Raw genomic sequence first — 27937 nt, 5'->3', positions numbered from 1 at the left:
AGGAAAGGCATCTGGTGCACGGATCGGGGCAGTGCTGAGTGCTTGTGAGGTGTGTGAGTGTGAGCAGCGTGTCCCTGCTCTGGAGAGATTTTAATCCACATTTTGCATCTCAAGGACAAAATCCTCCAGAGCATGAACACAGCAGTGGATCTCTGCAGTAGCCAGGGTGTCTCCTCTAGCTCAGGCAGGTTTCATGAAGAAGGACAGCAGGAATGAGGATGGAACTGAGGGGCTCAGATGAACTGGAAACAACTGGACGTGGCACTTAGTGCTGTGGTTTAGTTGACAGGTGGTGATCAGTCAAAGGTTGGACTTGATGATCTTAGAGGTCTTTTCCAACCTAAGTGATTCTGTGATTCCAAATATTGTGCAAGAAGGGCAGAAATGGAGTCTGTGGAGAGCTCAGGAGTAGCATGGCAGTGTAAAGCACTGCTTCCCAGCCTGGGCTCACAGGCAGTTTGCTGCTCCTGTCAGATGAATTCACAGACGTTGTTTCAGTCACACCAGGCATGTGCAAGGCTCCACTTGTCTTTGTAGCTTTGCATCACGCTGAGGTATTGCTGGAAGAATTGGTGTTAGGTTTGGATATCCTTGGAATGGGAGTTGCAACCACACATAAGCAAAGCCCGTCTGAGCTGTGTCTGGCTGTAGTGGCTGGTGGCAGCCTGGCTTTCATCAGGCTGTGGCCTTTCATGGGACTGTATTGCATGGAAGTCAGATTTCTCCGGTGTCTGTGAGAAACAGTGAGGCTGGACTGTCTCTTCAGCAGGACAGGAACTAACCTGCAGTCTCATCGCTTCTGTTTGCTTGTCCCCTTCCACCCCGGAGGGTCTGGCTTCTCTGCCCACCAGGAGCAACCCTCCCTTGCCCCCACAAAGGCAGGTTGAAAAGTGCCGATTAATTGTTCAGGAGAGATTTGAAAATAACATGGCAAAACGTCCTGAACAAAAGGTTTTCAATTCAAATTGAAAAAAAAAAAAAAAGACAAAAAAAATCATTCTGCGTAACGTAAATTTAAAGAATATTTTTTAAAATTCAGAAGAGAAAAATCGTTAAAGATTTTGCAACTTTTTATCTCGAATCATTCAGAAAGCACGTTTCAACGAAACATGTGTCAGCAGCATTCCTCATTTTCTCATCTCAAAACCAAGGTAGCTCGCGGGCTGTTTACCTGTTCACGATTTTAATGTCTGTCTTGAAATCTGTCTTACCAGGTCTGTGTGCCGTACCTTACTAACCAGTGTTTCTTCCTCACTCACTTTCCCAGCAAATTGCATGGGACTCCCAACACTAATTCTGCCAAGGTGGTTCCATATAATCCCCATTTCTTACTAATATTGTTTTTGTCACTTTCTTTCCCTCCTTGTCTCCATGAAAGTGGAATTAATTGGTGTTTTTCCTGCATGGCGCTTTGTCTCTGCACTGTGGACTAGGTTGTGTGTGGCAGGGAGGGCTGGTGCAGCCCTGGCCATTCCTGCTAACCTGCCGATTGTCCGGTGGGGAGCACAGGACATGGAAACGGGTAAGAGTCGAACGATGGGGCTGTGGGAGGATGGATTTCACCAGGGATGACATGGCCCAGCACCTCCAGGACCTTCTAATACCACAAATTCTGTCAACAAGTGCAGTTACCTGTAGGGATGTGTCTTCATGTCTATGTCCATATCAGAGGCAGGTTTCTCACCTTCCTTTGGTATGGCCAGTCTAGATTGGAGAACATGACTATCTGTCATAAGATGGGCAATTATTTAGGGGGGAAAAAAGCATAATCTGAACTTTTACATTGTATTGACAGAGTAAGACATGAGAATCTTGCTGACAGACATTTGCTTGCACAAACCCTTTTGGTGGAGCTGTTCTGGTTCTGTGTCTGGGGCTAATACCTTACAGGGAAAAAGATACTAAATTAATAGACTTGGTTTGTACCATTCCTTCATATGACTGTGCCTTTGCAAGAGGAGTGCTACCTTCTTTTAGGATGTCATTGTACTGTTACATGATACCTGTAGCTCAATGCAAATGAAAATCTAGTTCAGTTAATCATATTCTGCTTGTCATTTATACTCAAAGTTGTTCACTGAGCTTGTAGCATGAGCCAGAACAAAAAACAGAGTGGGAGAGCTATTCCTTTGCTGGCCCCTTGCAGAGTTTTTCCTTGCAGGAGAAGGCAGCATAACCCAGAGCTGGAGGGATGATCTCTAAGGGGATGATTATCCTTAGGTTTAGCAGAAAGGATGAAAATGATGCCAAGTCTTTGAATTTCATCCTTCCCCGAAAGCTCGTCCAGTGATGGTCTGGGAAATAGCCATCTCTGCTCTTGGGGGTAGATGAGCCCAGCCTTGACAGCAGTCTTCAGGGTGGATGGAGCAGAGATATTCAGGTTGAAAGGTGAGGCAAGTATCCCCATCAGACCACCTCTAGAAGACCACACACACCAGGGGCCATGAGAGACAACACAGGCTGACATTTGCCCTGAAGGTGGCATGTCTGGAGCATGTTGAAGTGAAGAGAGCAGCTGTCCCTGGGGTGTCTGAGTGCAGCCCTGTGCCCTGTCCTTGACACCCTTGCTTTTCTCCCCAGGTGGACGTGCACTCAGAGCAGCATAAGCCCCCAGTACAACATCTGTGAGCAGATGGTGCAGATCCGAGATGACCACATCCGCTTCATCTCGGAGCTCGCTCGCTACAGCAACAGCGAGGTCAGTCACTCACAGGGTGTAGCCACTGTAATCAGGCTCGGTAGGTGGACGAGGATGGGAGAGAACAATGTAGCAGGAGTATGGTCTGCCACAGTGAGAGGGACGAAGGAGGTGGATGGAACAAACCACTTCTCCATCCAGCAATAAAAAAGCAAGTTATGAAAGGTTCTTGTAGGTGCAAAATCATGTGCAGTAGAAGATCTCTTGCAACAGCTTCTGCTCCTTGACCACAGATTCATTATAATAAGCAGAAAAAAATTGGCAATTAAATGTTTATTATCAACCAGATGTCAGAACACCAATGATTTGCAAATAGGGCTTTTCTATTACACAGAGCTCTCAGGCAGGGCTTTGAGGAAAGTTCACAAGGGCATCTCTGTTCTTTTCATTACTGAGTGCCAGTGCTCTCTCTGATGCCACTGGGACTGTTTTTTGCAAATGTGTGATCCTCATTAATCAGTGTTTGTTTAATCAATTGTAGTATACTGAGCCTTTTCCTTTTTGGCACTTGTAAGTGCTTATTTGAACTTTTAATCAGTAAAGGATTCTCAAGGATTTCAGTAGTATTAGACCATCTAAAAGGAGTGGGAAAGTGGAATAAGAAGAGTAAGTTATTTGCTCTGAGGTTACAGGTCAGACTCATTTCTCTACAGGAAATGGATTCTGCCTGGGTGAATAGAGTCTTGCCAAGTTATACCCCTTTTCCTGAAGGACAGTATATGCCCTACTCAATTTTAGCCTGATTGTAAGGTCACAGGGAATTAATTTCAGCTGGGATCTGTTGGCTGAGTGAGGCCCCTGCAGCAAGTTGCTGAGTCTAACCCTGAGGTGATGTGATGTCCTGCAGGTGGTCACTGGCTCAGGACTTGACAGCCAGAAATCTGATGAAGAGTACAGAGAGCTCTTTGATCTCGCTCTACGGGGACTGCAGCTGCTGTCCAAGTGGAGTGCCCACGTCATGGAAGTGGTGAGTGTGTAATGTCCTCCTCTTCCCAGGTGAGCGTGGATGTTTTAACATGGCATGTAACAGACTGTGGGAAGGTGAGCTTGCTTTCATGCCACCTAACTAAGCCATTAACAGACACACTGGGATCAGGCAGCTAATGACCCTGAACACCCCGAGCGTCAAATGGAGAAAGAGCTTGGTCGTCTTACCCTGGACCTGAAAACTGTGGTGATGTCTAGGGAGTGATTTCCTGTGTGATTTCCCCAAGAGAGCACAGGCCCTCTTCAGTCTTTCCAGCCCAGCTTCTCTCTCATTGCAATGTTGACATTGTCTCTTTCCATCTTCTAGTACTCTTGGAAGCTGGTTCATCCCACAGATAAATTCTGTAACAAGGATTGCCCAGGAACAGCTGAAGAGTATGAGAGAGCCACCCGGTACAACTATACCAGTGAAGAGAAGTTTGCCTTTGTGGAGGTAGGTGCCAAGTGCACGAGACTCAAAACCAGCCACTGCTGGTTTCCTGTGCATGTTCCTCAGGCCAGGGGAAGAGGACGGAAGGGTATCTTACTGTACTCTGCCAGTTCCTCATCCCTGTGGCCCATGTTAAAGGATTAAGGGTTCCCACGTCCTTTAATTTGGCCCTTAATTTGCCCTTGGCCTGCAGCGGGTCTGTCTTGGCACCGGCTGACATTGGTTCTATTGGACATGGGGGAAGCTTCCAGCAGCTTCTCACAGAAGCCACCCCTGTAGTCCCCTGCTATCAAAAACATGCCACACAAACCCAATGCAGTGGGCTTGCAGAGCAAGATCAGCAGCTATGTTCAGGAGCTGTGCAAACACGAGATCCTCAGCCAGTCCCCAGGACCCATCAGCTCTTGGTCCAGCTCTCTGTAGATGGTGCAAATAGTCCTCTGAGCCTAGCTATGGGAGGCACTCACACCTTCATCTTGCCTTACACAGCCCAAGGTGGTTTGAATATTGCCTTAACTTTTGTGGCTCGCTCCTCTCTACTCTTGGACAAGGAAATCTGTGCCCTGGTGTGAATGCAGGTCTGTGCAAGCTGCACCCACATGTGGAGCGTGTGCAGTTTCCTGGGATTGTGTTTTATTAAAGATAGCAAGAGCTCAGGAGTGGAAACAAAGCCTGCCTGGGGACAGGGGTCATTTGGAAGAAACTGATGGTGTAAATCCTGTCCTCAGCTTGTTGTGATCTGTAAAGCAGCTAACACCAAAAAATTAGCTGCCTAATCACTGGACCTATGTAACTTGAGTAGAATTAGTTCAGCCCCTAAATCTCCTAATGCTGGATTTATGGACCTCTTCATGCAACAGGAAAACATCAGATACCTCTGGTTTTAATTTTTGCTTCAGGTAATTGCCATGATCAAAGGTCTGCAGGTGCTGATGGGCCGGATGGAGAGTGTCTTTAACCAGGCCATCCGCAACACCATCTACGCGGCCCTGCAGGACTTCGCCCAGGTGACCCTGCGGGAGCCGCTCCGCCAGGCCGTCAGGAAGAAGAAGAACGTCCTGATCAGGTCAGTCCGTCCCTGAATGCAATGCAAAGCCCGTGTGTTTATTTATGGAACACATTTATACTGTATAAGCCTGTGGCCCTGCGTGCACTCAGCAGTAAACAAGCAGCCAACATTCCTGGGCCAGCAGCTCCTCCCGAGGTGACTCTTGGGCATGACTCCACCAATAACAACTGTGTATGTCCCCACCTTAGATATTTTAGCTCCCATGTGTGCACAGCAGTGAATATTTTCATCTTGAAGTAAAATCAAGCTTAAGCACTACTTTCCCTCTCCCACCCACTCCAGTGTCCTTCAGGCAATTCGGAAGACGATCTGTGACTGGGAGGGAGGTCGAGAGCCTCCAAATGATCCTTGCCTGAGAGGTGAGAAGGATCCTAAAGGTGGATTTGATATTAAAGTCCCACGACGAGCAGTTGGACCATCAAGCACACAGGTATGTAAATGTCTGAATCTGTGTAGGGAATTAATGGTCTTACAGCCATGTAAGAATCTTCCCACCCTGTGGATTAGCAGCTGTTTCCATGTCTTTTCCACAGTCTTCATATTATTGCATTAAATGTGGCTTTGGTGCCTAATTTGTTGTATAGTTCCCAAAGCTTCCCTTTTTAGGGCTGTAATTTTATCTAGCTCTGATGGGTAGTTGCTTATGGGTGCAGAGAGTGGTCACCACCTGGGAGAAGCGTTTTTTGTTCCAGAACTCCACAGCTTTGTGTGGTGGTGTCTCATGGAGAGTAGTAACTGCATATCCACCTTCTTCCAAAGCTTTACATGGTGAGGACCATGCTGGAGTCCCTGATAGCAGACAAGAGTGGCTCAAAGAAGACCCTGAGGAGCAGCTTGGATGGGCCGATAGTCTTGGCCATTGAGGAGTTCCATAAGCAGTCCTTCTTCTTCACCCACCTTCTCAACATCAGTGGTGAGATTATGGCAGGGGGAGGCTTGAATCCAACTCTTTCATGCTCAGAAAGGCAAAGGTGGATCAGCTTTGGTCCTCATTGACCTATGCAGAAGATTTTCCTTGTTTTTTCCCAAATATCCTACTTCTGCCTGATTCAGGTATGTTTCTATGAACAAGACTGAGTCAGCAACAGCAAATAGCCACATATAGTAGTGTATTTTCTAGGACTGGACTTTTCTTTCTGTCCCAGACAAACTTCTGAGCCCCTGGGCACAGAAGAAATTGGAAGATTTCAGAGATTTTCAGAATGAGAGTAACTCTGAGCCATTGAAGTGTTCCCCCTGAAGCTCTGGGGCAAAAGGGATGATCCCTTCTTTCTTCTTCCATTCCAAAGTGCTCAGACAGCATAGACATGGTCTGGATTTAAAAGGAGACATCCTAGAAAAATGTCCTCCAATGCACATCCTGTGCAATGTCCTCACTGCTGTCCCCATGGGGGTAACACGTGGGTGCCCTCCCACGGGGGGATCTCCTCTGCATTTCAGAAGCACTGCAGCAGTGCTGCGACCTGTCCCAGCTCTGGTTCCGGGAATTCTTCTTGGAGCTGACCATGGGCCGACGCATCCAGTTCCCCATCGAAATGTCCATGCCCTGGATCCTCACGGACCATATCCTGGAAACCAAAGAACCCTCCATGATGGAGTAAGAGCTGATGGGCCGTGTTGGGGCTGTGCACGTGCTGGGGCTTGGGATTTGGTTCGGAAATAGATGTTTCTTGACTTGCTGTCACGTGAATGGTACTGTGTGAACACCTCGTTAGCAGACACACAGGGGCAGCTTCCTGGCTCTGGCACTTATTTATGTGTCATAAACAGCAGCTGGCAACTGCTCTGTTGGGATATGGGCACGATGTGGTGGTACTGTCACCTGCACAGTCAGACAGTGTGTGTGACCAAAGGGGGGTGGGCCCAGGCTAAGCCACCTAAAACACACTTTTTTTTTTAATGCATAATAAATAAGGAGAGGCATTGCTGTTATGCAAGTGTAATTATGTTCATTATGTCTTCCTGGTTGGTTTTCTGTTGTATGGCCATTGTCAGAGCACTTTGTGTAGTGAGAGCAGGACAAAAGCCTTTTTAAGGGTTGGAAAGAAGCAAGTGTTGATTGAACAAGTCACAGCTCAAACTCAGGTCTGTTGTAGCTACTTCCTGCAGGACCCAAGGAACAAGAGGGACTATTTGAGGGGCTGGCAGGAATGGCAGTGATAGGTGTGAAGTCAGGGAAAAAGCATTTTTTGCACTGAGCAGGAAACATGCACTGCCTGCCATTTATGCTGATATGCTCCAAAGTTAATTTAAGACGTGGTCTGTCTTCTTCCCCTCAGGTATGTGCTGTACCCCTTGGACCTCTATAATGACAGCGCATACTATGCTTTGACCAAGTTCAAAAAGCAGTTCCTATACGATGAAATTGAAGCTGAAGTAAGTTCTCTTCATCTTTATTGTATAGAAAGAGCTCACTGGGGTCATATTGCCCTACTTGGCAGCCCCACCCAGCAGTTCAGTGAATTCATTGTAGGCACCTTCCGAAAAAAATATCCTGTCAGACTGAGAGGTTTTCAAAAGATCAGCATTTCCAGAGACCTTACAGACTCTCCTGATTAAGAGCTTCAACTTAACTGTACCCATGGGGGACCATGGAAGCCAAAGGCAGTCAAACACTGGGGACATGGAAGAGTCTGTCTGATGTGCAGAGGGTTATGAAACATCAGAGGAAAATGAGAAATTCCCTGGGAGGGGAAGGATGATGGAGGGTAGGAGACCAGGACCTGTAAGAACATGAAGAAACTGTAAGACGGAAAATGTAACTGCAATTTTCTGCTTACCTTTAGCATGTGAAAACTGCAGTGTGTTTTTTAGGTAGTGTGACCTTCAATACACGCTTGTCTTAAATGAGAGATCTGTTTTGGGTTGTGTTGATCTAGCATGCATAGAAAGGAGCTGCTCTGTGCTGGTGACACCCTCACCAAGTCTTGTTTTTTTTCTCCCCCAGGTGAATTTGTGCTTTGATCAATTTGTGTACAAGCTGGCAGATCAGATCTTTGCCTATTATAAAGCAATGGCTGGCAGGTAGGAGAACCTGACTGCTGATGGTGACTGATGATATCGCTGCATCCAAATTGCTGTTAAACCAAAAGGTTCCCCTCAGGGAGCAGCCGCTGCAAGTAGACAATAACATAGATCATCCCTGTCCCACAGAGCTGGCTGTCCACGTCAGACCAGTAAATGGGAAAAATGAATTAACAGTGGCAAGGAGACACAGTTAAAAGTGAAAACATAACAATTGGCATCCTGAGTAGCTGTCTGAGTACAGTTTGTGAGAGCAGCAGAAAAGCAAATGGAGACAACATGTCCTTATTTGACTTCTGTTTGTGTACCAGGCAGAGGAGTGGAAGCCTCCCATCTCTACAAAGCAGGAATATGCATTTGTCCTCACCCTAGTAAAGCAGCAGGACTTGTTCTCCCTTGTGGGGAGATAGAACCTTTGTGACATTTCCTTCTTAGCAATTTAAAGAACACGGATGAACTCTAAACTTCTTCTCATGGCCCCAAAGGTGAACCAAGTCTTCTGTGCAACTTTGCAAGGAGTTTTGTCTCTAGGTCACATTTGGCCTTAGAGAAGGAGAGCAATCACCATCACCAACCAAATGTTCCCACAGCAGACTGGGGACCACCCCTGTACCTGGCACTAGTGATGTCTTTCAGCACATTTTTTTATCTTTCTGAAGGTTTTAGCCATAAAACAGAAGCATGGCAGTCCCCAGATAACACCTGCTGCTCTGTGATTTAGGGGTGTAAGCAGAGGTATGAGCGTTTGGAAATTTCTTGGCATTCAGAGCCAAGATTAAAAGGGCAAAAACAACTCTGGAAAGATCCACAGAGAAGCTGATAGTGTATGTTTCTATTTTCCTGACGCTGCTTCTGTTTTTCAGTGTTTTATTGGACAAACGTTTCCGGGCTGAATGCAAGAATTACGGGGTGATCATCCCATACCCACCATCCAACCGCTACGAAACGCTGCTCAAGCAGAGGCACGTCCAGGTACAGTGCAAGCAACAGACTCCAGTACCCATCACTCCTGGTCTATTATCCATTTGGTGACAGTGGGCATCCTGGTGCTGGGCTCAATTGAGATTGGTTCTGGAATGAGAAGGGTGGGACCCTGTTTCTGACACACCACACTCAAGGCTTGGGGCCTGAGGGGAAAACGAGTTGTGCTCCACATTTCCCTCCTTCCCTCTTAAGTTGACTTTATGTTGCCATTTTCACATTTTAGCAGGCTTGGATGTTTGGTTTTAAGCTGTGTCCGTTAAAAAAGAAATAGAATACCTTTTCCCCATCTGTATATAATATGCAAATCTCTTCTTTTCCCAGTTGCTGGGTAGATCAATTGACCTGAACAGGCTCATTACCCAGCGCATCTCGGCAGCGATGTACAAATCGTTAGACCAGGCCATTAGCCGCTTTGAGAGCGAGGACCTGACATCCATAGTGGTAAGAACTGTTATTGACTGCGAGTATGAACAGAGAGAATAATACACTGCCATGGATACACAGTCAACTGTCTTCTGCTTTGAGTCTCCCTACAGTAGGTTTCAGGCAGCCATGTATCCTCCTTTATGCTGCTGAGACTCTACTGTTTCTATTTATGCAGCTTTAATTGCATTATTATCAGACTATTAAGTATCTGCATAAATCATAAGGTAACAGTCAGCAGTTAGACTTTGCAGAGCTATAAGAGAGGCCTGTAACCTGACTGAAGGAAATCTTGACTTTAATTCCCCATTGGATGAAGGTAGCTGTGACATTGTTTGTGTGTGTACAGGATTTGCTATCTTTGATATGTTACAGGAGCATCAAAGTCAAGTAGTGTAAAATTATGTTTCCACCTTTGGAGGATTCTGGGGTGAAAACCAGCCAGTGCTCAGTGGGGAACAAATTAATTTTGCTTCCTGTAGATTCACAAGATATGGGACCAAGACCCCCTTGAGCAGAAGTGCAATTGGCCTTGGCCACTGAATTAAATTGATATCTTTAGTTCTGTGTGTGTGTGTGGATAGAGAACCATTCCCCTGGCAATTATATCAGCTGCTTCTGTTGTCATCTTGGTAATATGTTGCATTTGCTGCTGCTTTATGTGCTGCAGGAGCTGGAGTGGCTCTTGGAAATAAATCGCCTGACTCACAGGTTGCTGTGCAAGCACATGACCTTGGACAGCTTCGATGCCATGTTCCGGGAGGCCAATCACAACGTCTCCGCGCCCTATGGGCGCATCACCCTCCACGTCTTCTGGGAGCTCAACTTTGACTTCCTACCCAACTACTGCTACAATGGATCCACCAACAGGTGAGGAGGGAAAGCAAGGAAAGGGCCCCCTGGAAACCCTGCTTTTCTTTCTAGAATGTCAGACCTGCCATATAAAATTCATGTGCATTGTGGTGAGATTTCCACTCCCTGTGAGATGCAGCAATTACTCTTAGAATGAAGCTGAAGCCCACCATCTCCAGTTGGCCTTGAAGATGATAGTAACAAAGTCAAGCAGCAGTGATTGCAAGTGGCTGAGGGTTGTTTGAGCTCTGGTAGCTGCTCAGATGTGGGTTTCTTGCCTGCCCCAAATAAGAAGAAACTTTGGTAGGTTACACTGATATTTTACACAACCAGTAGATTGGGGCAGGAGTTTGCATTCCAGTTCATTTAGCTCAGGTGATGAATTCTAATTAGCCTTCAACTACAGGTCATCCCAGACCATACCATATCTGCTCTCAGTTAGCCAGGCTCTGACCACTTCCCATCTCCCGTGCCCACCACAGGTTTGTGAGGACAGCGATCCCATTCACGCAGGAGCCCCAGCGGGACAAGCCAGCCAATGTTCAGCCCTATTACCTCTATGGATCCAAGGTCAGTAAATGAGCCACTGCAGCCAGAAGGGGTGGATGCTGGAAATATTTATTTATGAAGAAAGAAATGCAAGAACTAGTTCAATAACAGAATGGTGCAAATGTGCAGGGTCACACTGCTGTTTGAAACCAAAAGGCCATGCAAGAAGCAGATTCAGTGTGCTGTTGCTATTGCTTTCCCGTATTCTTCCCCGGAACACGCCCATGTTAAGAGATGCCAAGACAGCTCTGTGCTTGGTGTTGGCACTGAGACTGAGTCACATCCATCTAAATGCACAAAGAGGTGAGCACGTTGGTGCTCCAATGCAGTGTTCCTTCCCAAGGAAGGTACCATTTCAGGAATCTCATTTGTAGTTCAAAATAGGAATTACTAAAATACTTGAGTATGCAAATATAAACTACTTAATACTGACAAAAAGCTCTTTTCTCAGGCTGCAATGATTGTTTATACAGGCACTATGAGGGCTTGGGATGTGATACTAGTGGAGGATCACTCAAGTGTGAAACTACTCCAGTGGAGTTTATTTCTTGTGCACATTGATAGATGACTCTGAAGTGAACCTACCTTACTGATGCAGATGAACTAATGACACTACAGTCCATCAAACCTGGCTGTTCTCACAGAGCTGACTTGGATTCTTTTTAAAAATTCTCAGCAAATGACAAAAATCTTTCTCCCTGCAACCAGTGTCTGTGCCTTGTGTTCTAGCCTGGGACAGCTGCCTTGGATACACAGACAGTTCTCTTGGCAAGAACTGGGAAAGAGAGGATGAACCAAACCTCTAAGTAGGATCTTGTTTTATTTTGCTCTCACTGAAGGCCATGCTGTGGCAAGATGGCCCTTTTATCATCGCTGTTTTTATAGGAAAAAAAGCAGTGAGGGGAGCTATATGGACTCTCCCTCATGAAACTGGAGCTCCTCATCAGCACAGTGGTCATGGGGACCTCCAGAAGCTCCTCCCTCAGTTCATCATTCAGTGGCTCCTCTGGTGAGCTGCTTCCTTCGACCACTTCTTCAGGGCTGGTGTCGGGATGCTTCAGCCTGGCAGCCTGGTGGCACCGTGCAGACCAGAACTGCAGGCAGCCGTAGGCCAGGAGAGCGAGGAAGCAGAGGAGCAGCAGGCTGCTCACCATCCACATGGAGGTGGTGGGTTCGTGCTTAGAGCCGCCGAAAACCAGGGGGATTTTGTCCAGAGTGTGGAAGGTGGTGCAGTGGTTGCTGGAGGGGTAAGAGTTTTTGCACGTGATGCAGAGGACGTAGATGGTGGATGGCGTGAGTCGGTGGAGGACGAGGGAGCTGAGAGGGTGAGGGACTCGCTCCTCGCGGTGGAAGTTCTGGCGTAAATAGCCGGCAAAGACGCTGTTCCAGTTGGGGCGGTACATGACGTGGTAGTAGTTCTCTGGACAGGGGTTGCTCATGGCCCAGGAGACCGTGGCACTGGTGTAAGTGATGTTGTGCACTTCGATGTTCATCATGCCCCTGAAACCAGATGCAGGCAGAGGCTGAGTTTCCTGATTTGTGTACAGGCTCAAAAGCCACTGACATCAGTGAAGTCTTTCCACTGGGTTTACTGGCCCTTACATTGGATTCAGGACTATCCTGGCTCACTTAGGTTAAATGCTAGGTCTTGGATGGCTAAAATTACAAAAGATATATCCTGCTGTTGCCCAGCCTACTATATCACCCTGCTTCATAACAACAGAAAAACCCCAGCTGGGGCATAGGGTATACTTTAGTTAGATTTTTTAAAAAATCTCTCTAACTGGTTGTCTATATCAGAAGCATTTTTTAGCTTTTTTATTTCCCATGAAATAGAAAGGATGCTTCAAATGCGATTAACATACAGTGATCGTTTAACTAGCTCCAACTTGCCTTGTGAAGCTGCCAATCAATAGATAACTTGATTTTACACCTAATTTTTTTTTTAAAGCTTCATTATGGTTAATCCACTGGTTTAACTTGCTGCTGCATTTTCTGTACCTTACTTGTTGCTTAATAGAGTTTCTGTTCCTGCAGCATGTCACACTGCAATATCAGGATCTTAAATGTGACATCTGTAGGTTGGTGACATCTAAAATCAGTGCTTTTAGAGAAATACAAATATATGAAATACAAGAACAAAGCTCTCCCCCAGCAGTAACAAATTACTGTTTAGCAACAGCCACAAATCACTTGAGCACATCACTCCTTTAGATCCCCAAAGTGCTCCCTGAGCCCCGTTCATTCTCTCTCCCAACCAGCCAAGCGCTCGGAGCAGCAGCTGCATGCAATAGAGCTGGTTTATTTTTTTCCTTCTTCCTCAGTTCTTTAACAGTCCCTAACTTTCCTTTAATTCACTCACAGAGCAGCTCATCTTAAGAGCTGCTTTGTCCGTTCTCACATGAGGAGGTGAGCAGCACATGTGCCCATCGCTGAGCCCTCCCAGAGCCGCGGGCAGGCACTTACCTCCCTTACCTCCCCGGCGGGTCCGCGGTGGCCGTCGGTGCTGGTGACAGAGCGGCCACTGGCAGGCAGTGCCTTCCCCTCTTCCCACCACTCACCTCCCTCCTGCCTCTGCTGAATCCCTTCCCCACGCGCTGCCTTGTATTATACCCGTCTGGGGCTCCGTCATCTCTCACCATGGCAACCACTAAGAAAGGATGGGCAGGCATCTTCGAGTGATTTGGGTATGTTATCCTTAAAAGCTTCTGCCTGGGAGAAGTATGTGTTTCTGAGGCAGAAAAAAAAAAAAAAGGCGGGTAGTTTTGTTTGCTGGTTTGTTTGGGGTTTCTTTTTTTCCCCAGCAAGACCATCACTGACCCCCAGCAGGGTCTGGGGTTACAGACACCTTGGCACATCGTATGAAATCTGGGATCCTGGTCTGTGGTACACATTGACTCAGGTCCTTTATTCTGTGATTTCTTGCACATTTAAACTACCGATTTAAGCCAAAGCCAGTGAGCAGATTTTGAACCCTTATGGTGCAGCAACATCCAATAGCTTTTTAATGTTTTCTAAACTGTGCGATGGGAGTAGGAATTGGGTTTTCAAAGACCTCGACCCCCTGATGAACTGTGTGGGATTAAAGACAGGCTCTTCTTTGAATGTCTCTGACTTACAGACAACTTGGGGATGTCCCCTGTCAGTCCAGTGAGAGGGCAGGAGGGAGAAGCAATGCCAGTCCCAGTGGTGTTCAGGAGAGCAACTCGAGTCTGTGGCCAGGAGGGGACAAATGTGTCACCAGGCCTGGTAAGGAGAGGCTCTGAACAAGTATCTCACTGCTCTCCAAAGCCAAAATATGCTCGAGAGGAACTTTCCCAGAAGTGTTGGTTCTGGGTCTGGAGTTACTCATGTCATTCCTGGAAAGGTGTTTGCAACTTTTCAAAGATCTTCTAGATACCAACAGTGATGAGGTAATGGAAACTGCATCAGGGGGGGCTATTACAGGCTGGGGAGTATGTGTGACCCTTGCTTTTGATTGACATTTCACAGTTCTGGATGGTTTTGTCTTCCAAGATCTGTATTCCATTTTGTCTCTGTGAGAGCAGCTGAGCTGCATCTGCCAACGAGCTGAAAACTGGGAACAGAGATGAAAATAATTACGGGCAGGGATGGAAATGAAAGTGCTCCCAGGTGCTTCTTGCATTTGGTTCAGTCCTGCTTACGAGAGAAGGGTGACAGGCACCTCTTAGCTGGCTCCACGCTGTGAGTAAATTACATCTTTGCCTGCAGGGAGAGAGCTGAGGATACAAATCCCAGCTTCAGAAAGGTAGATTACAGAAGGTGGTAGCATTTTCATGGGACAGCCACTTTCTTAAGGCATTTGGGTGGCTGAGTTTATCAGTGTTCACAGCTGCTTTGAAAGTAAATTTCAGTTGTTCACAAATAAGATACATTAGCAGGAAGAGGGGAAAACAAGGAGAATGGGAATAGCTGGATTAGCCAGCAAGGGGTCCTGCTGACCTTTCTGCACACCGTGATTGATACTGCTTGCTAGGGGAAGTGCAGCAAAGCTTTCAGTGATGTTGAAATTACCTGCTCCCAAAATCAGGCTTGCACCAGTGATGAACTTGAAATTCTCATTTCCCAGGATGAGAAGATGCCAAAACCATGCCAGTGCCAGGATTGCTCTAGCACTGATATTTCCCATATCTGCAGGTGGACCCAGCTGTGGGCCTGCCTAGGACCTCTCACTCCTCATCATAGGATGCAAACCATGGGCATGCTCCAGTGGCCAGCAGAAAGTGAGCCATTATCTGTCATTCAGCCACTTATAAAACACAGCAGGTTGCGAAGTCTCCAACAAAGAAGCTGCAAAATTACCATCAACCCACTATTTACTGCTCACTAACCACTTCTTCTCTCTGTAAATGCTTTAGATTGGGCTTCATTTATGTATTTTCATGAGTGCTTATGTTTTTCTTGGCACTGCTGGATGCAGGGTCGTGCCAGAATCACTGGACATCCCTTTTTCCCTTTCCCTGGTTGAATTTGCTCCCCTTTTTTTAAAAAGTGTGCAGGCAGATGGAACCTGTGCATCCTGCTGCTGCTTGTAAAAATAGTCACGGTATGTGAACAGGATGGAGCCACTCTATTTTCTGCTGCCATGTCTGCAACAACAGCCCAAAGGTGTGAAGGAGCTGTGGTTGCTGCAGGAGATCTTGGTGGTGGGGGCTGCTGATCCCTTCCAAGCGACCTCCTGGGCTGTGGTACCCAGCTTGTTGCAATCAATATCAGTGTATACAGTCCTGAAAATCAGTATTGGTATCACAGAATCATACAATGGTTTGGGATGGAAGTCTGTAACCATGCCTGCTGCACTGTCCATGTCCTGTCCATCCCAGGTAGAAAATATGTGGGTTTTTTGCATGAAAGTCTCAGCAACCAGCTGATAAAGCTGAATATGGTAAAAACTCAAGGGGACTGAAGGTTGCTTGTGGCAGGGGAAGGAAGGAACCAGGACATATTCAGGCCATTTGACTAGAGACCCTCCTCTGGCAATTCTGGTCAGAATTGTTTTTCACTTTCTAAGACACCATCTCAGCTGTTGCACTGCAGTTAGGTTGGCTGGGAGCCCTGACTAGTCCTGGGCTGTGTGCAAGTCCTTTTTTGTCTCTATATCCCTCTTTCATTAGCTCTTCATTTTTCCAAGGGAATTCTGGAACAGTTAGTACTGTTTATTATCTCTCTCTGATCTATTTTATCAGCTAAAACTCACCCTGCCTTTTCTCAGGTGAGCTCAGACAGGTCTGGGCAATGGCCAATAACAAGCTCAAAGATTTGGAAATAGAACTAGGTTTTGATTTGCTTCATCTGCTACTAAATCCACTCCAGAGCATCCTTAGTAACCTCCTGAGCTTGCAAAGCAATGCCGGGGCCTTCCCCACATGCTCACAATTACAGATGACTGTTCCTGAGATCTGGGTGCAGGGTGGGATACCTGGGCTCTGCAGGACACTGCACTCCCGGCCTCCCATCCCCAAAACCTGCCCCTTTGGCCCCAAACCAAAGTTGGGACAAACCTCCCCAGGGGGTCTTCAGCAGCTGCTGCTCCAAGGGGAGGGTGGGATCAGGGATTTGCTTTGGCTCTCCAAGGGGTTGGAAACAGCGGCCCAGCACGAGGGAGTGAGCTGTGCCATGTACCTTCAGCTGTTTTCTCTTAAAATACCCACTGGTGTCATTTTTTACATCCTACAGTCTTTACCCCAAGCTGTGTATCTCACCCTTAAATGGAGTTATATTTTTAATTGCTGGCAGAGTATTATTATTAGATGCAAGCCTGCTGTTAGTGCACTGTGTGGCTCTGCAGAGAGCTCGATGAACCTCCCTCATCTTGCAGACAGGCAGGGATGAATCATCCTGCTCATCTGCAGCCAATGCACGTCCTAAAATGTGTCTTCTCCCAATCAGGCTAATTGCTGAGACCCCCCACTTGAGGGAAAAGCCTGGATGAGAACTGGTCTCCAGCCCCATTATCCCACTGAGAGGGAAGAAGTGCTGCAAGGTGGGCAGCTGTGCAGCAGCACTGGCCACTCGCTGCCCGTGCAGCAAAACATCAGCCCCATTATGGGGAAAACCTGACCAGTGGCACTACAACTGGGTACTGGTGGTGGTAGCCCATCTCAGGGGACCAAGGCTCGTGCACAGACAGAAGTCCTGTCTGCTGGCCGTGGAGTAGCAAAGAGGCTTCCAGAAATGAGTGTGGATTCATGAGCCCACTGAAATGGGGATATTTTGTTCCCCTCTAGCCCTGGTGTGCTAAGCCTGGGGAAATAACAGGCTAAAGGAGCCTACAGGGAGACAGGGAAGGAAGGTGGGCCACTTGGGGCCACTTGGATCACTCCTGCAGCACAGCACTTTCTGGGGACACCTGGAGCAGGGATGGTGCCTTGCAAAAGCCAAAACAACACAGGCTGTGGCAGTATGGCTGGGCTGGGGCCCTGTTGCACTGACTTCCCTCTGGAATGGTGGTGTTGGCCATTTGGCAAATATTCCAGGCTGGGTGTTACCTGGTGTTTAAAAAGACACACTTTTCAAAACATAAACCACTGCTGTTCTTCAGATGTATCACGGTGTGTAACTAGTGGCTTTGGTTCTATCTCTACCAAACACGTTTTTAAAGACTTGGTTATCTGAGAATGCAGACAGAAGACTAAGTAGGATGCTCAAATGCCATTCTCTGAACTGGAGCTGGCATCCAAGGAGTTTTGAAAGTAGGCTTCTGTCTGCCTAAATAATTGTTAAACTCTGGCTCATGCCTCATTCAGGGCCCTTTTTTTTTAGTTTTAATGGGAGAGAAAGTTCATGCTCGTTGTGAATGAGCCTCCAAGGTAGCCTTTCTGTACTTAATAGTATTAAAGGGCTATTTTCACCTACCAGGAACAGGAGGAGAAATTATATTTCATGGAAAATAGAGGACTTTCTAAATGTGCTTATTTCTGCTAGTTCAGAGAGCACCAACAAATTACAGCAGGCAACGAGCTGCTGGACCAGAGCAATGGAGCTGTAACAAAATGAGGGACAATTAATTGATTAAAGCATCTGACAAGTCTATGAAAGTGTGGTCAGTACCTCGGTCTGCTGAATTCTGTAGCTGAGAGCAAAAGAAAATGCTTTTCCAATTCCTAGCAAATGACTTCACTTTATAACTCATTAGTAGCTCAGATGAGGTGTTAAAAGTAAGTCTTGCGGAAGTGAGTCAGAACTGGAGGACAACTGGAGCCTTCAGCCACTGTATTGCTGCAGTGGTGAAGCACAGACAATAGTTTGCTCTGTTCTGCCACTTCAGCCTTTGCTCTCTTTCACCCAAACCTCCTCAGTACCTTGATCCTGGCACTCCCTTTGCTCTGTTGCTGGCAGGAAAGGGGATCCCTGTAGAGTGGAGTCCAAAATATCCACAGGGATACGTTTTGTTTTCTTACCTTTGTTTGAGAAAGATCTTTTGGTTAAGCATGAGCCAGGGTTTATCTGTGTTTTGCTGGAAGGGGCACTACATGCAAGAATCTTTTCAAGAACTGCATTTTTGCTGCTCACTGAGGCTGTAGTTGGAGATGTCATTGAGGGACATGGAGGGAGAGTTCCCCCTACTTCTGTTTCACTCACACCAAATGGATCCTGTAAATGTTCCAGTGATAAAACATTACAGCAATTTCCACATTTCCAAGATGACACTGATAGAGTACATTCCTGGAAATCACTTTCTGTTCTCTGCTGCTAAAAACTTTTGGGAGCCAGTGCCCTGGGTACTATTCTCCCTAGACCAGGGTCAGATTCTTACCCTTGTCACAGACCCGTGGGGATGTCTGTTAAGTAGAGGCTGATATAAAGTTTTCCAGATGCAAAAACGATCTTCTCTGTGTCTCTTCCAGCTGCCCTTGAACTCGGTGGCTGCAGTTCCTGCTTTTCTTAATAAACCTCATTTAAAGCAAGTGCCCATAGGGAAAAAATCTGTCTGCTTAAATGTATATAAAGGTTTTCATTTTAGTAGAGAAGAATTTGGTTTTGAAGAGGCAAAGGGCCACTGAACTGAAATACTTGATTGGGAATGTATGGGAGAGTAAATTACCTTGGAAATGAAAGTGCTGTTGCTACACAGTAGGATAATAAACCTTGTGACATAACAATGTGTTGAGATTAGAATATATCTGACTACACAGAAGAAAAGCAATCTCCTTTTTGCCCCAAGAAGTAGAAATGGGAATTGTCACGGGTTTTATTATTTCTCCTTCTCTTTCTTATTTTTATTTGAAGTGATGGAACATAATACTGTGATAAGAGGATTACTTACAAGTCTGGTCGATGCTGCTGTCTAACTGTCACTGTGCTTCTAATTTCTCAGCCTCTCAACATTGCCTACAGTCACATCTACAGCTCCTACCGCAATTTCGTGGGGCCACCTCATTTCAAGACAATCTGCCGCCTTCTTGGCTACCAGGGCATCGCGGTGGTCATGGAAGAGCTGCTGAAGATCGTCAAGAGCCTGGTAATTCTGAGCCTGACCCTGGTGATGGAGAAACCCCAAAGCCTTGACAGGTCCAGGCAGGACAGTCGGCGTGGGCTTTGGGCTCAGGGTGTTCACATCTGGGCACAGTCGTGTCCCTTGATCCACAGTGAAACATTTTTGTCTGATTTTCACCGTTGCTGAGGAATCCCACTGATTCCTGGGGGATGATGGAGTGTTTCCACCAGGATCAGACAGCATTCAGCACAAAGATTTTACATTTGACTAAACAGAGTTTAGTCCATAATCCCAGATAATGTATCTACAGGATGCAGGTGTGTAACTGCAAATGTCAGCAAGTGCTTTAAACTAAGAAATGTGCTTTGCTCTAATCCATATTAGTGCAAAACATCAGTTCTGCAGAAACGTGTTCTACATGAATGTAAATTCTTTATTAAAATCTGAGTATCCAGTGTTATTCCTCAGGTGGAAGGAGCATTTCCTGTGCTGGGGAAGGATTCCTTTGGAAGCTCTGGTAAAATGCTTTTTGGTTTAGAAGCACAAGTCCAGCTGGACTGAAGACTGAGCCTTGTTTGAATTTCAGCTGCAAACAGTGCAAACACAGCAAGCTGTATTTTGAATTCGAAAATCCACGCAGCTGTGATTTATTCTTTGTGAGGAAGCTATAAAAGCTCTCTGACTCCATACACTTGGGCTGAATTTTATATTTGAGCGAAATCCAAATTAAGCAAGTCTGTCTTGGACTCCTGCTAAAGTTTCATCCTGTGCTGTCAGATGTGGACCCAACCTCAACCAGCCTCTTTCAAAACCAATGCCAGGAGAGCCTATTTAACTTCTCTTTTTTCTCCAACAGCTCCAAGGCACCATCCTGCAGTATGTGAAGACTCTGATCGAAGTAATGCCCAAGATATGCCGCTTGCCAAGACATGAATATGGCTCTCCAGGTGGGTGCTGCAGAGGGATGCTTGAGCAAGAGCTCACCAACGTCTTGGTGCAGTGTTTACTTAGGCCCACACTAATAGTTAAACCACGTTGGGCACATGACATGCCAGTGCCACGTGCAGCCAGGCTTGCTGGGACACTTTCAGCTGCTTTGCCATTGACTCTGGAACGTGTATAGGAAACTTCTCCAGGAAAACTCCTGTTGTAAATTTCCTTTTGAACACACAGATAAGGGAATGTCTTCTGGTAGCTTCTGTTTTGTTTTCAGGATTCTGTAAGCTTTTGTTATTGTTTATAATTATATGTTTTTGTTATATTGTTTATTATTGATATCTTTCAAATCTCTATTCAGCTGGTGCAAAGACTTTTGCAGCATGTCTGCAGTCAGAAACTCTGGCTGGTATTACGTGAGCCAGCACCACGTCATCCATTAGTCTCAAACCTCTTTTTTCTTCTGATGTGGAAATCCAAGGAATTCATATGACTTACTTCCTATTTTCTAAGGGCTACTGAAAGCAGGATAAGACACTGCATCTTAGTTCTTTCCAATGCCAGTCTCTGTGTATCCTTTGCAGCTTGCAATTTGTGACTAAAGAAATATCAGGCACTGATTGTCTTTTTACCCAAGCTAACAGAGGATGATTCTGCTCTCTTCCTGACTGTCCTTCCTTGTCTTTTAAGGAATCCTGGAGTTTTTCCATCATCAGCTGAAGGACATCATTGAGTATGCAGAGCTGAAGACTGATGTGTTCCAGAGCCTCAGAGAAGTGGGCAATGCCATTCTCTTCTGCCTCCTTATCGAGCAGGCTTTGGTAAGGCAAAACCCCCTGCACCAACACATCATACTTGAGATTTCCAGCTCAAGAGTATAAGTGGAAGTGGGTTCTCCAACAGAAGAGTTTGGGAAATGTTACTTTCCAGCTTCTTGTGTTTTCAAGGTCTCTCTGGGGCTGTGTTATTGGAGTCTTTGGGCATGTCCATGGGGATGGTGTGTACTGGCACTTGGTCATGCCTCTGGGATTGCTGAAGGTGAATCTGAATACTGGAAGATCTAGATTTAATTTTTGGACCCAAAGCTACCCCTTGTTCATCCTTCTCAGAAATAAAACCAACTGGAGTTTATTTCTAGATTGTAAGCTCTCTGGGGCAGGGATCAATACTTTTTTATACACGTGTTTTGTACAGTGAGATGTAGATTTGAGCCCTTTGCTCTTTTAGGGTGCTAGTGCAATGAAAACAACCTGATTGATTCTAATGGTGATATGGATAAAGCAATTCAACAGGAAGGAAATCTGAGAAGAGCTGATGATATATTTCCTATGACATCCTCACTGAAAATAGCTGGAGTGACAACTCTGTATTGCCCCCTGCCACAGGTGTTTTACATGTGCAGAAGTCTCTCAGCTCATGTGATGCCCTTTCTAGTGTGGGGCAAAGGCTGTGGCTGAGTGCCACTCATCTTCCTACCGTCTAGCTTTTCACACGTAAATTTACTTTGTGATGAATTTATCTCATAGTTTGGCCTAGAGCCAACTGGGGAGTGTTCAATGACACAATTTTACATGAAATATGCATATTTTATGTAATAATGGTTTTGGCAGGGTTATTTCAGATAGGCTTCCCTAGCATAAGATGGGATTCCAACCAAAGCCAGAAAGTTCAGAGCAAAACCAGAAGGAAATTCAATGATTCCAAGTTTTATCCAGCAATAAAGCACAGGAAAAACTGAAAGTCTCTGCATGTACTCAAAATATATATATTTCTGCCCTTGCATTTTAACTCCAGATCAAGAGACTTTAGTTCCTGATGGGGTGTATCAAACACTTTCAGTGAGCAGTGACTGCTGAAGATTAAGAAAACTAGAGAGATGTATATTACTCAGCAGCTTGGCTTTTATAGAATGACCAGAGTTGCCAACTATATTCTGGCAGTTTCTATTTCTTTTGTGGCTTGGTCAGTGCTTTCTGCTGTTCTCAGTGTTGGGTTTTATGCTGGATGTACTGCACTTGCCTTTTCTGTCCCATCTTTAAATGGAGACTTAAGGGACACGTTTCTTTTAGAAATCCTTCATTTCAATGAAACAATATTCCTTCAGTCCCAGGAACTGTACATCAGCACTGTAATGGCATTTTAGAATAGCAGAAAATAAAGCAAAGATGGTGGGAATTTAGGGATCTCTTTAGGAAGATTGCCCATCCAAGTCCACATCTGCCCACTTTCTGTGCCAAAAAAAGTCTCTCCCTTTCTGATTCCCTGTTTTTCCCCACAGAAGTAGATTCAGAATATAAAGCCATTTTGCACGCAGCTGCACTGGTTCCCACTTTCTGGAAGGTGTCAGATTCATAGAGCCATCACAGAACAAAATTTTCCCTCTAATGGAGTTCTTGTGCAGCAGGAGGAATTGCTTTTATGGTGCAGTTACCTTCAGAGCTGTCTGAGTGATCTAAGCCTGGTGGTATTTGCTGGCAAAAATTGCTCTAGTGCAGATGCTCAGTCTGTCCCATTTTACCCCTTTTTATTGTTTAAGTCTGAAGAATGAGGGGTTGCTTGGGACTAAATTTCGAGGCAGAATTTGTACTCTCAGTTAATGGGCCTTGGGGGAAGAGGTCTATTAATAGCATGACTAATTTTGGGACAGATATCAGATGAATGCAGGCTACAAATGGTGAAAATACTCTCTTTATCAGATGGAAACAGCAGTGGAAGAACATTCATCTAGGAATGAATAGCCTTTTACAAACAAAACAACTAAGGTGATAGGCCCACTCTGTTAGCACCAGCATCTCTCTGCCCTTGGAGGGACCCCAGACTGTTCCTGTCCCTCCAGCACTGTGTCACAAACTGCACTCCCACAAACTTGCTCTCATCCCGGCATCCATGCGCCAGTACAGCCTCCTGCAGCTCCATGCTACACTGTCCTCTTGGCTGGAAGGTGGGGAATCCCACCCTGCATCCCGAACAGACCCAGACGAGTCATTCCATCTGGCCCCCAGATATCTTTTGCTGCGCTGTCATGATCTGCTTTCGAGTGTGTCTACATCTCTACAATAAGCTCAGAACTGGAAGCATGTCCTAGGACTAGGCTTTTGTAGGAGCAGGCTGATGCCTTGTCGTGACGCGGTGCCTCTGTGTTAAACAGCTTTGGTTTCCTTGCTGCTGTTTCCCATTGCAGACTCGTATACAATGTACTGTCAGCCATCGCTCCTCAGTCTCCACCTGCCTATTTCTAGGTTTCTCCTCCTTGTGCATCTGTGTTTGGGATTATTTTTTCTCAAGTGCATTGGCATGCATCCCCTCAGGTGGCATCTCATGATGTTATTCCTCTCTGGACTTCTGTTTTATTCTCCCTGGTGCCTGCACCACTGGGATTCTGATAGCCCTGGCTGAGAACACCATACGAAGAAACAAATCATTTCAGACCAATGTGTGATGTACCTATTTGCAGTAGAGCCACACATCGCTATATTTTACATGTACACTTCCTAAAATAACTAAGCCAAAGGGTAATTTCCACCTGGGCACTCTCTGTAAGAACAGACAGCAGGAATTCATCAGGGTAAGATGAAACTGAAACCTCTGTGTTCTTTATCCCCCCCTTGCTTGCAGTGCTAGTAAATAGGACAGAAAATAAATATAAAGGTCTGGCCTTGTACAGGCAGGAAGTAACTTATTCGTGTAGGGGAAACTTCCTGTCTTAAGTTGAGGTATTTCTTCCAGTTTTAGTTCATTTAGGTTCAAACTGTTGGAGTTGCTACTGAGCTGGGTTGGATTTGAATAGGTGCTGTAGGCATGAACTGTTGTAGTGTTGCCCAGGTCCCTGAGCCGTTCACGAATCCCCTGTAGGTATTTTTTAACTTACTTTATCTTTCTTTCTTCCTGCCTCAGTCCCAGGAAGAAGTTTGTGATTTGCTGCATGCTGCTCCCTTCCAAAATATTTTGCCCAGGGTCTACATCAAAGGTAAGAAGCTGAGAGGGAAGCAGTGGGCAGACTCAGAGGTCTCTGCCCAGAAGCTGGTTCTCTCCCATTTCTGCTGAGGATTAGTTCTAGCCCTGTTTCCCCCTCCAAACAGATAAGTGAATACAGCCAAACATCAGGTGCAAACAAAAGCCAAGGGTGCATTTCCTGTAGCCTGAAACCTCAGTCAGTTTGGGGGTTCCCTTCAGGTTTTAAAGCCATTTCACAGCCTCTTTGGAGAATGACAGCATGAAATGTCCATCCCAGCAGGAGCGATCGGTAGCAGGGACATGCTTTTGGACATGTGTGATAAAGCTGCTGCTGAGACTGCAATCGCACATCTCTCCCTTCTCTGCATCACTGGTGCCCTCATTGCTGTCGGTTTGGCTCCCTGATCCACAGTCCCCTTGGATGGTTGCTGGGGGGCAGCTCTGAGCAAACTCGGCGGAAATTGCGGGTCTCCACTTCCTCCTCTCATTTCACTGTTTGCTGCTCGCTTGACAGAAGGAGAACGCTTGGAGGTGCGCATGAAGCGTCTCGAAGCCAAGTATGCCCCACTTCACCTGGTTCCCTTAATAGAGAGGCTGGGCACTCCGCAGGTAAGGATTTCATTGAAAGGGATGGCTGTTGAAAACTCGTAGCAGTCCCCGGACGGCCTGTTTGGCCTTGGGACAGTGATCCTTTTTTTTTTTTCATTGATTTATTTTTTTTTCTGCAAAACATCAATTGGACAAGCAAATCAGAATCCTTGCCCTAGCAGACACCCTGAAGGGAAATCTGTGAGTGGGTCCAGTGATGTTGTGCTTCTGCCTCTGGTCAGGAGACCTGGCAGGGAGCTGTAAGGCAAGTGTGCTAGAAGCCAGTTCTGAATCAGAACAACTCTGAAAAACTCTCCTTCTCCATTTTAAAAAGATGGAGAATTGCTGGAGTGGTTTGAGGGGAAACTTTGCAGAGCTATCCCTAACTTAATCAATTGCCATCACTTTTGGGGTTCTCATTTTAGGGCTGCAGCTTGGTCTATTTTAAGTTCATCCCTGTCAAGGAATACATCTGAGAATGGTTCCCCTCCTAGCACATGCTTAGAGCTTTAGCACATGCTTAAAATTATGGCTCCATTAAAGTATCTTCTTGACGTAGGTCTCAGCTTGGGAAAGATCCCTTGTGCAGAAACTGAGTATGGTTTAAAATACATCCATAGACTGGTCAATGTAATGGGCAAAATTTGAGCTCCACTGACAGTAATAACCAAACTTCGAGTGCCCACTTAATGGGGTTGATGGGGTAGAAAACATTCAAAGTATCAAATAAATCAACACCCTTTTTCTGTAATGTACTGCTGAGGGAACGGAATGAACACTCAGCTGTATGAGGTGACAGATCTATGGCAGGCAGAAACTTGTTGATTTTTTTCTCATGGTTTTTTTTTTCTGATGAATGAAGGACATTTTGAACTTCGTATCATTGGAAATCATCTGAAACAAAGAAATTGGCTGGATAACTGAGGGCTTTGTCTTACTTTGTAGACACTTCCTTTTAAAGGAGACACTCGAGAAAAAGAATTCACCTCTGTGTTTTTGTGTGTTTGTGTTGGTCTTTCTATCTTTCCTTCTTTCCATGCAAAATCATCATTGAAATCTGCTATTAGAGTCACTCGTTGCTTATCCCTGCCATAGTTATAACAGTGATGAAAACAAAAGGTACTTCATGTCCAACTAAAATATAATATTTCTGTAAACTGTTCCCATATTCATCACACAGGTACAGTTGGGTACCAGATTTTTTTTTTTTGAGCTCAAATGTAAATGAACACAAGAATCGCTTTCTATAGGTGCCTCCATAGCTTCTAAGCTTGCTCCTTATGCAGTTTTGGACATGCATTTTGGAAATGCAGTTTTGGACACAGGCCATATGGGATATTTCCTGCAGAATGCATAAATGCCTTTTAGCAATTGTTCAGAATCTGAGTAGACGATGCCTTCTAGATGCCTCTCCCAAAAGGTGGCCCTCTGCATTTCATAGAATTCTGTGCTGTGAAGGGGCTGAGCCAGAATTAGTGGGGATGTATCAGTCTTTGCAGGTTTTGGGTAGGGTTCTGGCAAGCTCACCAGTTAAAGGTCTGTAAAAGAGGTTCAAAAACTGGAAAATCAAAACTGGAAAATCATTCCTGTGCAATGGCAGGAAAACTGTCAGTGATTGTTGTAAATAATTACTTTAAATTGGGAATCCAGAAGCAGCTGTTTGATGGGTCATTCATAAAGAACCAGGGGCATCAAAGTGGTTCATTAAAGGAATCCTCTCCCTTTTAATACTGACCATAGGAGTATTTAGTAAGGGATTTTCAAATCCTTGCTTGGTCAGTCTGTTTTTTTCACTGGAAGTAACAGAAGCCTTTCCTTCTGAAGACAGAGGGAATAGTTGAGCCAGCACAGTGGCATCCTTTGACAGTTTATCTTGAGACTATCCTTCCTCTCCTGATCTTAGAAATCAGTGGGACCCCAGACTGTGAGGCAGCTCTGGCCACAAGGTCAACAGCTCTCCAGCTGCCTTCCCCATGTTAGATATCCACCCAAGGATGGCAGTCCTGTATCAAAGACTGGTCTTACTGTGATGAATTTTAGAACCAAATTCTGTCTGTGAATGTGCATAGCTGATGGCACTACTGCATTGTAAGCCATATGCCTCCCTTTCTAAATTAAGACTTCTTCAGAAACAGTTTACTAAGATCACTGGAGAAGTTTGTTATCCAAAGTACCACTTTTATCACTGTATCTTAGCAAACAGTAATGCTAACACCTAATTTACATTTGAAATGGCTCTGCTTCTATTGTGTCCTCATTTTGCCATGATAGACTGGTGTCTGCAGATCTGCACCCATAAGAGCCTGGAGCGGGTGAAGACAGGGAAAGTGTACAGCATTTAGCTATCAAAAAGCTGGATAAAATAAATCTTTACTTGCTAAGCAAACACATGCAGGTGTGTGCCATGGAACTGGTGATATTATTCCTGAGTTTAACAGGTTTAGGGATCTCGGACCCAATCTGGCCTCTGCAGACCAATACAGCTTTCCCATGATATTTGCTATTAGTTGAACATTAACTGAGCTGAGGTTCCCAGAACATCCTTGAAATTGTGACACAAACAAGAATTATCATGCTTCTACTTTCAAGAACCACCAAACTAAAAATGCTTTAGGTTACTTCCAGCATAAACTAATAGTCAGGAAGGGGGGTGTGCAGGCACACTCATAAATTTTTCATAGTGGAATGAAGGTGACCCGAGTAAACGGAGCATAATTCATGTTCTTAACGTCTGGCCAGGACATGTCCCTGCCCTTTGTCCCAGCTGCTCTGAGTCCCCATCATGACTCTGATTGGGATAATATTTTCATAGGCATTACAGGGATAGCTGGAAATGGAGCAAATACTTAAAAACTACTTAAGGCTCCAGGAAGTCCTGTAGGACACACGGGGTCTCAGGAAGTGTCACGCTTGCTCTGCGTCTCTGCCAAAGTGGTGAGAGGGGTAAAAGGCTCTGCCTGTGGGGCCGGGGCAGCCTCTCATCTA

General features: G+C 45.7%; 2 protein-coding genes across 6 annotated transcripts in view; one reads left to right on the top strand and one right to left on the bottom strand.

The window, feature by feature from the left end:
- The window catches only part of CYFIP2 (cytoplasmic FMR1 interacting protein 2), a 53709-nt gene that overhangs the window by 19257 nt on the left and 6515 nt on the right, over window positions 1-27937 (top strand). For all 5 annotated transcript variants that reach the window (XM_051793527.1, XM_051793523.1, XM_051793524.1 and 2 more), the window contains 18 exons: window positions 2581-2698; window positions 3546-3665; window positions 3993-4118; window positions 5015-5181; window positions 5467-5614; window positions 5944-6097; window positions 6625-6781; window positions 7464-7560; window positions 8132-8208; window positions 9072-9180; window positions 9514-9633; window positions 10286-10485; window positions 10950-11037; window positions 19355-19498; window positions 20331-20421; window positions 21101-21231; window positions 24305-24377; window positions 24879-24973. In XM_051793527.1, the coding sequence (XP_051649487.1) occupies window positions 2581-2698; window positions 3546-3665; window positions 3993-4118; window positions 5015-5181; window positions 5467-5614; window positions 5944-6097; window positions 6625-6781; window positions 7464-7560; window positions 8132-8208; window positions 9072-9180; window positions 9514-9633; window positions 10286-10485; window positions 10950-11037; window positions 19355-19498; window positions 20331-20421; window positions 21101-21231; window positions 24305-24377; window positions 24879-24973 (2215 nt within the window). The remainder of the gene's footprint in view (window positions 1-2580; window positions 2699-3545; window positions 3666-3992; window positions 4119-5014; window positions 5182-5466; window positions 5615-5943; window positions 6098-6624; window positions 6782-7463; window positions 7561-8131; window positions 8209-9071; window positions 9181-9513; window positions 9634-10285; window positions 10486-10949; window positions 11038-19354; window positions 19499-20330; window positions 20422-21100; window positions 21232-24304; window positions 24378-24878; window positions 24974-27937) is intronic.
- FNDC9 (fibronectin type III domain containing 9) lies at window positions 11069-13643 on the bottom strand. Its single transcript, XM_051793528.1, has 2 exons — window positions 13483-13643; window positions 11069-12516 (listed from the first exon to the last, which is right to left on the bottom strand). Exon 2 carries the CDS (start codon window positions 12510-12512, stop codon window positions 11847-11849), a length of 666 nt encoding a protein of 221 aa, XP_051649488.1. The 5' UTR covers window positions 12513-12516; window positions 13483-13643; the 3' UTR covers window positions 11069-11846.

The sequence above is a fragment of the Manacus candei genome, unplaced genomic scaffold, assembly GCF_025592945.1.
Source record: "Manacus candei isolate 608988 ecotype Guabito, Panama unplaced genomic scaffold, ASM2559294v1 h1tg000037l, whole genome shotgun sequence".
In the NCBI taxonomy this organism is placed as follows: Eukaryota; Metazoa; Chordata; class Aves; order Passeriformes; family Pipridae; genus Manacus; species Manacus candei.
The sequence above is the reverse complement of the archived record's forward strand: the minus strand, read 5'-3'. Positions and strand labels throughout refer to the sequence as shown.